Here is a 14,800-nt window from a genome sequence, read left to right as displayed (position 1 = left end):
ATAATAAAATAACTGCTGATGTAATATTTTCCCTATAATTGTTACAAAAACACAAAATAACTATAAATAAGTATTTATATTTATGTACAAGCTGTTTAGATTGTCAAAAAGCCTGTGTTTTTAGGGTTATTAATGAAGTTCGTGCACTCAAACCAGTAATATTTGGGGTCACAAGTTTTTTCCATGGATATTTTTTGGGTCAGAAGACAAAAAGTTTGGGAATCACTGTGCTAGATTAACTTTCATTCAAGTTAGCGTAAACCATTTTATTATTCATATCTTTTTACAGAAAGGAGGCCAGATGATTTCCAGCATTTTTGTTCAGCACTGAATGTCTCGTCTGTGTCTGACCTTACAGTACAGCCCTCATGTCTAATGATTGAAGGCGTTCAAACAAAAACAGATAACTCCATATTACAATAGAACCTTTTAGGTCATTGCCAAGCCAGTCCAGTTTTTTGTTGACAATAACCTTCATAATTCAGGTGAATTTATTAAGTGTCATGTCATCAGCCTTTTCCATGGCCTTCCTCTATGCTTTCCTAAATTGTCATTATTCTTGTGGACCTTCATGTCTGCCAAGTTAAAATCAGAGTCACTAAGTTTTGATCAGAGTCCAAAGGTTTAGATCTTATTGTTGGTCTCTTTGTGTTCTTCATCACCGTCTTGTTCCTTCCTCTTCTGTAGAATCAAACTGTCAGATAGATGGCAAAACTTTACTGTCATAGCAACAACTTTAACCACATTAAAAATTAAGCAAAATTTCAAAGCAAAATGCCAGCAGTCATGCTTTTATTTTGAAAGTTTGATTTAACTTTGTAACAGTTTATATCCATTAGTCATTAAGTCTAATATAAAACTAAAGGACACAATTTTACAGAAATAAAAGAAGCTATCAAGAGCTCTATGATCACATATTTTACACCAGAATGTTTCACAATGCTGTTGCAAATTATTTACTAGAAGCATTCTCAAAACTGCCCCTGATACTAAATTATAAACAAAAACTCTCCTTTAACACTGAATTCAATTGTAACCGTGTTTATCCAAGTTTTTAAACAAAAACAATAGTAGCCAAACATCCGATTACAGAGGGGAAAAAAATACCGATGCACAACATCCTTTTTGGGGACATTTTATAAAAAACAAACAATAAAACATCCAGCAACTCATCCTTCAAGGAATGCTAGTTACCTCCACCACAAAGGTGATTACGAGTTCCAGTGTTTGAATATTTATTGGTTCTGTACGCGTTACTGCGAGTCACCCTGGAGTTTTGGCGTACGTTCGCTCTTTCAAAGTCCTTCTAGTTTTCTGTATCTGTGTCTGAGCTCTGTTCTTCTGTTTCTTCTGCTTGAAACAAGCTATCTGCTTTGTTTCTCTTCGGCCTTCCTTTCGGTTTACCTGTGCTCCTCTTAGTTCTGCGTGGCTGCGTTTCTTCCAGCTGCGCTTCATCGTCTGTATCCTGTTCTGATTTTACAAGACTAGAGTCTGGATCTTTATCCCAAAAATCTTGATAATCCTCATCGTCATGTTTCCTTTTGTTTGTCGTCCTCTGTTCGATTTCAGAGCCAGGTGTGTGGTAACGCTTGATGTGACTCTTCAAGCTCACATTGTGATTGAAGCCTTGGAAACAGTGGTGACACCTATACGGCCTCTCTCCTGTGTGCAGGCGCATGTGGGACTTCAGATTCCCGGCCTGGTTAAAGCCACGTTCGCACACCACACACTTGTAAGGCTTTTCACCTGTGTGTACAACTATGTGCCTCCGAAGATGATCCATTCGACTAACCTCCAACCCACAGAAGTGACATTTTAAATCCTCTGGCCCCCTGTGTACCTTTAGGTGGATCATACGCTTATTATAGGTTTCAAATGTCTCCGAGCAGTTGAGACATTTAAACGGCTTCTCTTCAGTCAGATGTTTATGCTCGTGAACAGATTTGTCTGCCTTATTTTTGAACTTCATGTAGCAGCATTTGCATGAAATCTCATAGCTTGCATCGTGTACTCTTGTGTGATATGTTAAAGACAACTCATTGATGAACCTCTTCCCACAAGTATTGCATGAAAAGGGTTTGATTATATGTTCGCATGTGTGGGGCCTTCCCTTTCTACAAAATTTCCCACAGTCTGTGCAGAGCTCCATGTGACTGGAAGGAATTTCCTCGTCGTCATCATCAAAGACKTCATCATCAGACTCGGTCGGGAGCTTTTCATTAAAAAAAACCTCRTCCTCTGGGTTCCATTCTTCACCTGAATCCACCTCATCGGGTTCACCGGAGACATCTGATAAGTCYATTTGATCATTCTCTTCTCCAACTAAATAAACAACTTCGGGGACGCTGTCCGATGCCTTCTGTRAAATCAAGCAAGGTTAGATTTTAGTGTTTCAACATAAGATTCTGCTGGCTGCATGTAACCCATGTTACCTGAGTTTGACCTCCGACACGGACCACCCATTACTGCTGCACCCTATTTAAGTTCCGGGGCAGCCAGTGTAACTACTTCCTGCTTCGTGCTGCTGCTCACTGTGGCTGWGCTCTGGGGCTGTTTGATGTTTGCTAAACAACCTCTGCAACTTCTACAACAATTTAATGTGGAACCATTCCATCATCTACTCGTCGGCGAGTTGCCTCATTGTTTTAGAACACCATTTTAGTGGATTATTGCTGCACAAACTGCAGAAACGATCGCAGTGTTTGTTATACAATACTCCATAGAGCAAACGGCTAATTTAGTTAGCACTATATACAGGTCAGTATGAGTTCTCCTATCGTTACTGATTTAATACTTAAATAAATTGACGTGATAAGTAAGCCGAATAAAAGGCCATTCCTTTAATAATTAAAGGACATATTTGGTTTATTGTGTTTGAACCATGTTATGGTATTTTGTGTTATTTTTGACCAACTGCTTAGGCGGCAATGGTAGTTTTGTACTGATCCTGGTTGAATTTGTAGCTACACATTTTGAACCTGTTGCGCAAATATTTAAATTAAATGTGAATGTTTGATAAATTACTAGCTTTAAAGTTAACTGGTTTTGAGTAAACAATTTGGAACTGTACTTTATTTGAATAATGACTGAAGTCAAATATTGTGAAGTATGATTTATGCTATGATAAATAACATTATTTATTGTATACCTTTTCCTCTTTGGTAATGATTACAAATCATTGAAGCTCAAGACAGTTCATTTAATTGAACCTGTATCTAATTTATGTTTTTGACCTTGTAAGTCAGGTGTTTTTTGTTACCCCTCCCGACCACCTCCTTCAATTGATGGCGAGCTAACTACGAACCACAATGTTGTAGGAAATCGGCCCTTCTATTTTGCATGTGTTCTGGTCCCAATCATACGGGCATAAAAAGGACTCTTCTTTTCTATATTTCGGACATTCTGGAACCATTTTCTTCTACAATATTGAACTCTAAACCATATGAACTGTGAATTATGGACTTGAATTTCTGAACTTGTTAGAGTTGGTGTTTGTATTTGTATGTTACATGTGTTTTTTTTTTCTATTTATTTCTTTCCCATAATGTTATTTATACATTTATGTTAACGTTTTTTCCCCTCCTTTTTAAATATTCAATACAAGTCGTCTAAACATAACGCTGGTTGATTCAGTCATTCATACACTTCACGACTGTCGATCCTACATCTGATAAAGTAACTTCTATTATTTATGAAGTAGTGGTCAGTCCCGCTCTAGCCCTAGCATGTTACATGCAGCTAAAGATCACATACATCACAACAGAGTGTTTGCTTAAAGTTTTAAGATAACAACTTGTGTAAAATGTAAAGCCAAATAGGGAAAACACACCTCTACAGTAGTTTCCATCTGATGTGTATCATCAGCTGCTGGGATGTTCTTACTCTCCAGATTTTTCCAGTCCTTACTGTAGCCACACTCTGGGCAACTCAGCTTCAGGGTTAAGACAACGCCGCTCACAACCTTCTCCATATTGACTTTTGACTGACAGGTGGGGCACTGGCTACTGAACAACWGGAGGAGCTGCTTTTCATCCACAATATACCTCTTTTTCACCTGGGGAAGGTCAGCTCTGGGGAAAAAAATAATAAATTACACTGAATACTTTTACAGACTGTATGATTGTGCAATAAAGAGTGTAATTGTTTAGTCTTGATTCCATTTTCCAGAGAGCGTAAAAAAAACTTACTTTTTCCTAATCAAGTCAGGGTTTTCAATGTTTTGCAGGATGTTATTTTCAGAGACAGAACAATCAGAAGCTTCGCTTGGTGCAGGATTTACTGGAATGCCTGAAAAATACAGCTTATATTAGTAACATAAAAAAACAAGAATTTAATGAAAGTCTGAGACTTTTTTAAAATTTGAAGTTTCCTACTTATATTTAAAGTTCCGTCATTATCAGATGTGGGACTGTGGCATATGATAAGACGATCCCGTTCCAAAGTAGCATTGAAGTTTCTCATGGCCTCCTGTAAAAAGTTATAAAACACAAATGTTAAACAACTTTTGCAATAATTAAGGGAAATTTAAATTCAGTTTTAGTGAGTTGTGTATTCTATAACAATAACCTTCACATTAAAAAATGTCAAGAAACAAAAAGAAAACCTCACATCACATTTTAAATAACTAATTGTCAGTACAGATTAAAAGCATTAAACAAACTAAGTTTGATGCAGAAGTAGTTTGGGGGAGGGGAGAGCACTACAGGAACAGGAAGTCAAGAGTTTTGTGTTTATGTTACAAACTGCAGTCCTAGTTTTATTATTATTATTATTATTTTACTATCCATGTTCCATTGAGGTCAGTTTCTCCATTAATAAAAGTTGGTTGGACCAACGAACACAATTTACACACGCAGTAAAATAWATTACATTTTATGCTGTCCTATTATAAGTCAGTTTGGTATGTGTATATTTTTATTATACCAGCCATTAATGAATTGTACTGATTATTAGTAATATTTACAGACATTAAAAATGTAATTTCGAGGGGTTTTCTCACCTGCTGAGCCTGGTTTCGTTTTGCACCGGCTTGCTTCAARTTTTTCTTTGATACTTTTTTCACACTGGATGAAACAAACAGCGTGGGTATGGCATCTGCTCTTAACGCTCGTCTTCGTCTGTAGATGAGCCCCATCTCTGTCATCATCCCTCGTGCGAAATCAGACGTTTCTTGCTTGAAGCAGTCTGCGGGGAAGTGCTCGGAGCACAAAACGCTGTGCTTGGTGGGCCCATCCCATCCGTCTCTGGTCAGCTTCACCGCTGTGGTCCAGGCGGCTCTCATCTCCGTATTCACCGGGAAATGGTGCAAACTTACGTCTGTTGTTGCGGTGTTGCTGCAGCCACCGGCGACGCACCTTTTCACCATTTTTACGGAGTTTACTAGGACCTAAACATTCGTTTGTTGGTTTGACGTTTCCCGATTTTTCAAAGCGGAAGACAGACCAGGAAGCGCCCCCTTTCTCGTCACTTCCGGTTGCACTTAGGTCGCGCGAAGTGTTTAAGACGGAAACATGCTTGCCACGTGACAAAATGGGTTCCCATTACGTCTTTATCCTAAAATCATGGCACAATTCTTCAATATTAAGATGTTTTCTTCTATATGTCTGTATTTATTTATTGGGAACGTACGTCACAGACACTTAGCTTAGTTCTGAGAATTTAATAACTCACGTTGGAGCTCAAATTTCATCAGCGTCCTTTTCTTTGAAAAACACTTGGCACCAGGCTTTGCCATAAGATTTGACCTCTGAAAAATTAGTTTTATTAAATGTCTATTCTATTTTGCAAACAAAATGAACAATTAAAAGAATATCCTCCAATAGTGATTCCTTATTATGTATTTATTTATTTATTACCAGAGATTGTACATGTTCCTGTAAATAAATATGCTAGATCAGTGTTTCCCAAAGTTGGGGTCGGGACCCAAAGTGGGGTCCCGAAACATCAAGGTGGGGTCCTGAAAAGATTTTCTGAATTATATTTTTGCCCTAGTTGTTACAAAGGAGTGAGGNGGAGCGAGTGCAGAGGCTCTAACAAGATATTTCTGCTTGGTAATATGTCTACCAGTCATTATCTTATACACATCAATGTTGGGATACTTTTTGTTAATGAATCTATAAACCTAGACCTTAAGGCTATGTTTTGCAATGATCATCTAATCATCCACAATTTTAATATATATTTTGCAATATAAACATAGTGATGATGCTAACAAAACAATGAGTCTCATGCAAGAACTGTTCATACGAACAGATTTGTTCTTAAGTTGTGCGTACGAGCGCTTTAGGAGAACTTGTGGTATTCACCAATTTTCTCGTATTCTAATTTTTTTTTTCCAGATACGAACAAATTTCACRTGTGGTTGAATCAGACCTGTCATATATTTTAYGTGCAGTCAGTCTGCTGACATCCAKACAGATTTTGTTCACTAATAACTTTATATATCATTAGTTTGAAGATATTTTGAGTTAAAAAAAATAAATCACACTCCATAATTATGTAGACAAGAGGCTACTCTGTTTGAATTAGAATTTTAAATGTAATAATGTAGACTAGCAAAATAAATCGATAAAATTAAATTAAATTGGCTAATAATGCTGTTGTGTAACACTACGTTTAATTTGTCTCTGTATATAATGGGGTCATTGGGAATTGAACATAATCAACAGCTTTATTCGGACATAGATTAGGTTTTTTCATGAATGGACACTTCCTGGTGTGTGGGGCAGGAAGCGTAGCCTTATATGGTATAATTGGGGCGGCACTTATGCTAATTTCCTCTCCTTGTGCACTGACATTTACGCTGCTCATTTACACACTTTTCCTGAAGATAGATGCGTTTGCTGAATCTGACGCGGCATGTTCGTACCAAAAAAACGTAAGAGAATTTTGGGATAAAAATAAGAATTATTCTTTCATGAGGCCCAATGTGAGTTGTAGTCCAGCTTACCTGTGCAAGCGCCAACGATGTCAGCGGGCTCCTGAGAGTTGGAATTGCATCTTCTTTTAGAGACAATCTTCCTATTAGTCCACTATCAAATTGGCTTTTGTTTAGAAAGCAGTCATCAGTGAAGTGCCTCCCACAAATATACACATTTTTTTTCGTCGGAGGGCCGTTCCCAAACATGAAGTCCAACCATTTTAGACGAACCTCGTCATCCTTAGGAATCGTAAAAAGAGGGTAGTCTCTGTCGCATCCAAAAATACATCTCCGCGATGAAGGCATTTTTTTTAATCCAAAAAATGGCTGGACTGGGAAGAAGTATTACAAGAKCGGCAAAAGTGCCTTTCCACCAGGTGTCTGCTTATTATTATTATTATTATTTATACTATATATATTATATATATATTTACTTATATTATTATTGTTGCTGCAACAAGTGGTTGAGCTTTTTGGGGGGAGGGGTAATCAGTGGGGCGGGAGCACGGCTGGTGTCTGAGCTCCAGGGAGGAGCTTTGTGTAAATAGAAAACCGCCAGAGTTGATTGAAGGATTTTCTCAAACGAGCCTAAGCAACACTCTGGGTTTGTGTATGCTGAGGGAATGACATAACACGTTTCAGCTAAAAAATAATAATAAAAAAAAAATCGAATATCCACCCCCTTTAAATAGCTCTCAGTAAAGTTAGCACGATAACTCGCCTGGTAGCTCGCATTTCCTCAGGGTCCACTTTGACAAAAATAAAAATATATTTAAAAAAAAAGTGCTGGGATGACACCGGGCTTTGGTTGCACCGCCTATGTCTAAAAATAAATAAATAAATAAATCCAATGTGAAATGTTTACCGCAGATAAAACAACGACATGATCGGATCCAGAACGACACACACACACACTGGCACTGCTCCTCAACCTCTGCTTGTTGACCCGGAGGGCCAACTCCACCCTCTTCCCCGGGTGGCATCAGATAAAGACGCCCGATAACTCTTGTATTTAAGTCTGCTGCAGCAGACCTGCGAAGTCCGAGGCAGAGATACTGGCGAAAATAGAGCACAGCTAGCTACCTAGCTTGTTGATGCTACAACACAATGGTGACGCCGGAAGAGGCGGGGCTTCAAGTCAGGGTTGGCGTGGTTTGAGCACGGGAGTACACCGGTGTAATAAGCCCCATTGTGCTCTACATGCACTCTAGCAAAATTGTCCAAATTTTACCCAGACTTGATCCCAAAAAGCAATTGAGAGTAACTACAACAATTATATTTCATTGTTTTATTGTTTCTTAATGCCAAAAGGTTGAAACTTTGAAAAATTAAAGTTGGCATGTTGACATTTACCTTTTATACACTRTTAATTAATAGAAAGAAAATAATTCAATAGTGGTGATTCCATAGTTTTTACTAGGGTCTGTACAATTATTATTTATATCTTTTTTACCAGATGACCAGATGTTTTCCTGCAGATATTTTCAGCACTGCATATCTAGTCTGACCTCACATCTTGACTTTCAAATAATAATAAAATAAAAATAAAAAACAGACAACTTTTTAGGATATTTTGAACAATAATCAAGCCAGTCCAGTTATGTTTTCAGTATTTTTGCTAATAATAACCTTCATTAATCAGATGGATTTATTTAGTGTCAAGTCATCAGGTTTCTCCTGGGTCTTCCTCTACGCTTTCCTGAACTGCGACTTTTATTCTGCCTGCTGCAGACCTTCATGTCTGCAGAGTTAAAATCAGAGTCGCTGTCCAAAGGTTTTGACCTTTTTTTTCTCTTCATGTTTTTTATCCCCTTCTTGTTCCTCGTTTCTTCCTCTTCTGCAGAATCAAAGCTTGTGTTACTGTCAGACGGCATAATTTTACTGTCTTCGTTAGTAAACCGTGTCGTCTTCTGCTTTTTTACATGTGCTTTGCTGGTCCCAGTGTCTGACTCATGGCCCTCTTTTTCATCTTGAATGTTTTTAGATTCAAAGTTTTTAGGTCTTCCTTTCAATCTGCCAGTGCTCTTCTTTTTAGTTTTTGGCAGACACAGTTCTTCCATCTGTACACCATCCTCTGTATCCTGTTCTCCTTCTTTACTGTCAAAGTCTTCGCCTGTCTCATTTCCATTAGCTGGAGCATCACCGCTGTCGCATTCCTGTACACCTGTCTGCTTGGGTTCGGGTCCCGCGCCGGGTGTGTGCCAACGCTGGACGTGATTCTTCAAGCTCACGTTGTGATTGAAGCATTCGTCACAGTGCTGACACTTGTAAGGTTTCTCCCCTGTATGCAGGCGCGTGTGGCTCTTCAGATGTCCCAACTGGCTGAAAGCACGCTGGCAAAACACACACTCGTAGGGCTTTTCTCCCATGTGCACCGCCAAGTGTCTCTGGAGAAACGCACGCGAAACAAATTCAATCCCACAGAACTTGCATTTTGTCCGCTTTGGCCCTCTGTGAACTTCCAGGTGGATTTTGCGTTCCTTATTTGTGACAAACGTCTCTAAACAGTCTGAACATTTGTAAAGTTTCCCCTCGGCTACATGGATCTGCTCGTGGCTGAGGTGGTCCGCCTGTACTTTAAATGCAACGTGGCATAATTTGCAGACGAACTCGTAGTTTTCATTGTGGGTCCTGCCGTGACGACTCAGGGCCATCTGACTGGAGTACCGTTTCCCGCAGATGCTGCAGGAATACGGCTTCACTTTGTGTTTACACATGTGGCGCTTTCGTCTATCGAAAAACATTCCACAGTCCGTGCAGAGCTGGTCGCTCTGAGAAGCGACGGGAAGGCAGTCGGCACCTTCGCTGGGTTCCTTGTTTTGTTTCGAAGGAAACAGTTTTACAGTGAAAGCACCCGGGCCTGGCTCCCAGTCTTCATCAGAGTCCATGTCGCCGTGATCGACGGAATCCTCCAGTACGTCTTCAAGGTCGCTCTCCTCTTCCTTTACCTTTACATTTACAGTGGCAGGTTCAGGAACCTCTGAGACGCTGCTGGGGGTTTCATCTGCCTGTGATACAAGAATGCGTATGTTTTTAAATTTTAATATTGTTCAAGACAGTTTTAGAAAATAATTCAGGCATTTCCTTTAATGAAAGGCAAACATTCTGTATGAATAGGGAAAACATCTGAAGTTAATTTCACATAAAAGTCTGAACAGACTGTATAATAAGAACAATGGGCCTCATGCAAGAACCGTTCGTACGCACAGATTTGTTCTTAAATTGTGCGTACGAGTGATTTAGGAGAATTTGTGGCATTYACCAATGTTTTCGTATTCTACGATTTTTTTCAGATRYGAACAAAATTYACGAGTGGTCCAGACCTGTCGTATATTTTACGAGCAGTCAGTCTGCTGACATCCAGACAGATTTTGTTCACTAATAACTTACGGTGCGGGTACGGTGCGCAACGGTGTGGCTTCTGAATAAATGAAAATGATTTAACACAGTTGTTTATACTTTTAGCAGCTCTTTTTATTCCACAGCTGAGCTGCTAAAAATGACAGATTTTCTTTTCTGGATCTCTGACAGACGGACTTCAATCTCTGAACTCGTAAAGTTCTTCTTTTTAGTTTTCGCTGTCATTTTCATGAATGGACACTTCCTGATATCYGAGGCAGGAAACACAGCCTTATATGGTGTTTTTGGGGTGGTAATTATGCTAATCTCCTCTCGCGTGCACGTGCAGCTGGATAGAACAGGTGGAATTTACGCAGCTCATTTACGCACGTTTCCTGAAGATAGAAGAGTTTGTTGAATCTGACGTGACATGTTCGTACGAACCCTTTGTACGAACAAAAGTAAGAGAAATGTAGGATAAGAATATGAACATGTCCTTGCATGAGGCCCAGTGTCTTAAAAGGCAACAAAAAACACAACCCAAATATTTTGTTAATGCATTTCATCACACAGCTTTTTGAATTATGATGTCGTACCTTTGATCCTCCCGTCTCGTGCCCATCTTTAGTTGCTGGGACATTGTCGTCCACCAGACTTTTCCACTCGTACGTGTAGTTACACTGAAGGCACAGCTGGTGCAGGTTGATGAGAACACCACGGCTGGCTTTGTGCATCTTCAGTTTCCCTCCACACGATGGACAAAAGCGGCTGAACAACCGGACTAGGCGTTTCTCATTCACAGGAAACTTTCCTTTTGTCTTCAAAAGGGCCTCTCTACAAAAAAAAAAAAACACCTTACAATCAGTTTAAATGTTTTTCCATTACTTGTCAACACGTAGGTTAAGAAGCTTACTTTTTCCTGAGCAAATCGTCATCTACTGTTTTTGGTTTCGCCTGGAAACAAACAGAAGAGGCTGCGGCACATGAAGCTCCTGCTGACACTGGAACATTTTGAGATCCTGCAAAATAAATTGGACATAAGTATGTGCGAGGAAACGTCCCTGCCGTGCTTGATTTTTCAAGAACATGTTTATTTGTACCCGGCAATGTGAGCTCTGATTCTTCGGGATGGGAAGTTGCACCATTCTGTGTTTCGGCTTGATCACTCGGACCAACAACTCCAGCTTTAACTACAGATCTCTGCACACAGAAGCAAAAGGAAGAGGATTCAATAATCAAATCCAAAATCTAGGAATAACACTTATCTTATTTGCTAATTCATCTACTTAACATCTCACCTTGTCAATACATGTTTAAAAAAACCTGAAGAATGTAATACTATAACAATAAATGAGTTGATAGAGTGAATTGTCCACAAATATGCAGAAAAACTTAGTCACATTAGTATGAAAACAACACATTAAATATCATGTTATGATAGTATTTAAATAGCAAAAGGAGTCTTATTTTTCCCCAAACATGGAGGAAGTTTAATGATGTTGCTGCTCCACCGACATAAGAAAAGCTTCTTACAAGTTTAGACTCAGAAATGATTTAAATTATAACAGTGCTCATTCAGTTTGTATCACAATTAATTTATACGTAGTAACTCTATGCAAAAATGTAAAGATTTTCCTATTTGTGAGGCTAATTTCATAATAATAATAATAATAATAATAATAACAATAACAATAATAATAATAATAATAATAATAATAATACATTCCTCTCACAATAGTGACACAGTTCTTGCACCTGTCCCAAAACTATAAGCCCACCTTCACAAAATATTCTTATTGATTCAATAACAAAACAGACCGTCCCAAACCTTTGAAAACCACGTGCTGCTGCACTGTTTTCATTGTGAACCCCTCACCTTACACCCGGAGCTCCTCACAGGTTCGTCTGGTCCACTTTTCAAACACACTGATGGAACCGAACCGGGCTTCAGCTGGACCGGGTGAGCCTCGTCAACAAAGCAGTCTCCGGTAAAGTGGTCACTGCAAACAGCGATATCGGTCCAGGAGGACTCTTTAAACCGCTGCTTGTTGGTTTTCGCTAAAAACATGACCCACTCCAGCCTCTCCTCTGGGTCCTCGGGTAACTTGAATCGTTCCGCATTTAGTAGTCCCGAATAACACCCGTAGACGGAGCACATCCTCCTGGTATGCACCCGAGGAGCTAACTTAGCTAGCTGATTTAAATCCTCGTGCAGGTGGGATGGGCGGAGTTTAAACGAGCGGGTTCGAATCGTACAGACATTTACATGTGCATAGTACACATACAAGTAAAAAAAAAATTTAAAAGTACATAAAAATGTACACGTAGAGTCGAATGTTTTGTTGTCTAGAGTACACTATTGTTGTATCGATCTGTTTCCCTTCTCTTCTGAACCTTGTTTACTTTGGGTGATCCGGCTTCAAGGTGCAGCAGCGCCACCTACTGGACTGGAATGTTGTGCCCMACTTCCGGATTAAGTACCATAAAACGCAATTTGCTTCTAGTAGAAAAGAATACATGAGAATAAATTTGCAATTTAGCCTATTTTATATACATTAGTGTTATAAATGTTTTGTATTTTTTTTGAGGAGGGAGACCAATTATTTAGCATCAGCTATGTTTAATAAACTCCTATCTGATGATAAAAGTGCACACATCAGTGAACAGACACTCAAAAGTCAAAGTATTTACTTCTCTCCTTATTAACAGGCAACAACAAATTCTCATTTATGCTTCACGTTTTTATTGGTATAATTAATCCATTAATCCATCCATCCATCCATCCATCCATCCATCCATCCATCCATCCATCCATCCATTTTCTGTACACGCTTATTCCTTTCAGGGTCGTGTGGATCACTGGTGCCCATATCCAGCAGTCACAGTGTGAGCTGCGGGGTACACCCTGGACAGGTCGCAAGTCCATCACATTAATAAATTAATATTTGAAGAAAAAAACCCACATTACAGTACATTTCAATTTAATACAGATTTTTTTGTAATGAACTTCATTTTTAAGTTGTCCTCAGTTTAATTCCTCCTCTAAGTTTTGCCTATTGTTCTTTTTTTTCAGATCACATTATATTCTGTATGTTTTTTCCTCAGCCTTCGTCTTCAGAATCAAATGATGTGTTGCCGTCAGACAGCCTGTCCTCGTCAGTAATTTTTTGTCGTTTTCGTCTCCTGACTTGGGATTTTCTAGCTCCAGTATGTGACCCTTCTGCTTGAGTTTTCATTCCTGATCCAAAGCCTTTGGGCCTCCCTTTAGGTCTACCAATGTTCCTTTTAGTTTGTGGTCGTGCCTCCATCTCATCATCTGTATCCTGTTCCTTCTCCTCGCTGTCGAGGTTCACGTCTGCGTCTTCCTCGAGCCTGTTATTCTGAGCACCACCACTTTTCTTTTTGCTCTTTGTCCCTTTCGTCTGTTCCGGTGTGGAGCAGGAAGGGTGGTGGCGCTGAACGTGACTCTTCAAGCTCACGTTGTGATTGAAGCTTTTGTCGCAGAGCTGACACTTGTACGGTCTCTCCCCCGTGTGCAGCCGCATGTGGGACTTCAGGTGACTTGCCTGGTTGAAGCTGCGCTGGCACACCAAGCATTTGTACGGTTTCACCCCCGTGTGCACTAACAAATGCCTCTGAATAGAGAGAGGACGGTCGAATTCAACCCCGCAGAAGCGGCACTTTAAATCCACCGCGCCCCTGTGATCCTCCAGGTGGACTCTGCGCTCCTTATTGGTGGCGAATGTCTTCGAGCAGTCCGGACATTTGTACGGTCTCCCCTCGGGTCCGTGCGTCTGCTCGTGGGTGACCTTGTCCGCCTTCAGCTTGAACGTGGCGTGGCAGAACTTGCAGCGAAACTCGTGGCTTTCGTTGTGGACCCTGCCGTGGGAACTCAGGGCCGCTTCGCTGACGCAGCGCTTCCCGCAGATGTAGCAGGAGTACGGCCTGGCTTTGTGCTCGCAGACGTGAGGCTTCCGTCCGTCGACGAACCTTCCGCAGTCGGCGCAGAGCTGGCTGTGCACGGGAGTGAGCGAGAGGTAATCGCGGTATTCGACGTGTTTGCCGGATTCCTCTGTGGGGTTCGCGGGGTACAGTTTTATGGGGAAAACGTGCGGCGCCGATTTCCACTCTTCGTCGGAATCCACCTCGCCGGGATCGCTGGATTGCTCCCATTCAGCTCCAGAGCCGCTCCCCTCGTGCGCCACTGCGACAATTTCAGGAACCTCTAGGATGCTGCTGGGGGCTTCATCTCCTGTTGCTACCTGTAATACAAGAACAGGTTTAGCTTTGAAAAGGAGTTATTTAATGATAAAGCACTATTTATGCCGTATAATGCAATAATTGYTCCACATGATTTATTGTATAGAAGTCTGGGGAAATGCATGTAAAACAATTACTAATCCTATTTTTATTTTACAAAAAAGAGCCATGAGAATTATTACAAGAAAACATTACTATCACCCTTCTAATATATTGTTTCATCAATTAAAATTATTAAAATTTTATGAGTTGGTTGATTTTAATATTTTACAGGTGTAAAGC

The 14,800-nt window shown here is 40.1% G+C and overlaps 3 protein-coding genes across 5 annotated transcripts in view; all 3 read right to left on the bottom strand.

Annotated features, from left to right (window-relative positions):
• Window positions 1–251: 251 nt before the first annotated feature.
• LOC106534709 (myoneurin) lies at window positions 252–8,050 on the bottom strand. Of its 3 annotated transcripts, none has more exons than XM_014031443.1 (5): window positions 6,950–8,048; window positions 4,374–4,467; window positions 4,188–4,287; window positions 3,830–4,070; window positions 252–694 (listed from the first exon to the last, which is right to left on the bottom strand). In XM_014031443.1, the coding sequence occupies exons 1-5, from the start codon at window positions 7,223–7,225 to the stop codon at window positions 659–661; spliced, it is 747 nt and encodes a 248-aa protein (XP_013886897.1). In that variant the 5' UTR covers window positions 7,226–8,048; the 3' UTR covers window positions 252–658. The 3 variants fall into 3 exon arrangements, with proteins under 3 accessions (XP_013886897.1, XP_013886906.1, XP_013886888.1); XM_014031452.1 differs by lacking the exon at window positions 252–694 and adding an exon at window positions 776–2,681 and having other exon boundaries at window positions 6,950–8,050; XM_014031434.1 differs by lacking the exon at window positions 252–694 and adding an exon at window positions 776–2,359 and having other exon boundaries at window positions 6,950–8,036.
• Window positions 8,051–8,192: 142 nt separating this feature from the next.
• On the bottom strand, window positions 8,193–12,667 carry LOC106534702 (zinc finger protein 37). Its single transcript, XM_014031422.1, has 5 exons — window positions 12,135–12,667; window positions 11,359–11,458; window positions 11,172–11,277; window positions 10,855–11,092; window positions 8,193–9,927 (listed from the first exon to the last, which is right to left on the bottom strand). The coding sequence occupies exons 1-5, from the start codon at window positions 12,414–12,416 to the stop codon at window positions 8,578–8,580; spliced, it is 2,076 nt and encodes a 691-aa protein (XP_013886876.1). The 5' UTR covers window positions 12,417–12,667; the 3' UTR covers window positions 8,193–8,577.
• A 555-nt stretch (window positions 12,668–13,222) lies between these two features.
• LOC106534686 (zinc finger protein 658B) overlaps window positions 13,223–14,800 on the bottom strand; it is a gene marked incomplete at its 5' end in the record, with an annotated part of 8,737 nt that continues 7,159 nt past the window's right edge. Inside the window, 1 exon segment of the mRNA XM_014031398.1 lies at window positions 13,223–14,520. Coding sequence (XP_013886852.1) covers window positions 13,360–14,520 — 1,161 coding nt within the window.

Source organism: Austrofundulus limnaeus, unplaced genomic scaffold (genome assembly GCF_001266775.1).
Source record: "Austrofundulus limnaeus strain Quisiro unplaced genomic scaffold, Austrofundulus_limnaeus-1.0 Scaffold6, whole genome shotgun sequence".
In the NCBI taxonomy this organism is placed as follows: Eukaryota; Metazoa; Chordata; class Actinopteri; order Cyprinodontiformes; family Rivulidae; genus Austrofundulus; species Austrofundulus limnaeus.
Note: the sequence above shows the minus strand (reverse complement) of the source record. Positions and strands in the feature narration are given on the sequence as shown.

What these genes read in the sequence shown, in the direction of transcription:
- LOC106534702 (XM_014031422.1), bottom strand. Translation starts at nt 12,416, where the DNA reads ATGTGCTCCGTCTACGGGTGTTATTCGGGACTACTAAATGCGGAACGA. An exon ending in ATCAGAGCTCACATTGCCGG is followed by an intron (nt 11,278 to 11,358) that starts GTACAAATAAAC and finishes TTTATTTTGCAG; the next exon opens with GATCTCAAAATGTTCCAGTG. An exon ending in GACGATTTGCTCAGGAAAAA is followed by an intron (nt 11,093 to 11,171) that starts GTAAGCTTCTTA and finishes TTTTTTTTGTAG; the next exon opens with AGAGGCCCTTTTGAAGACAA.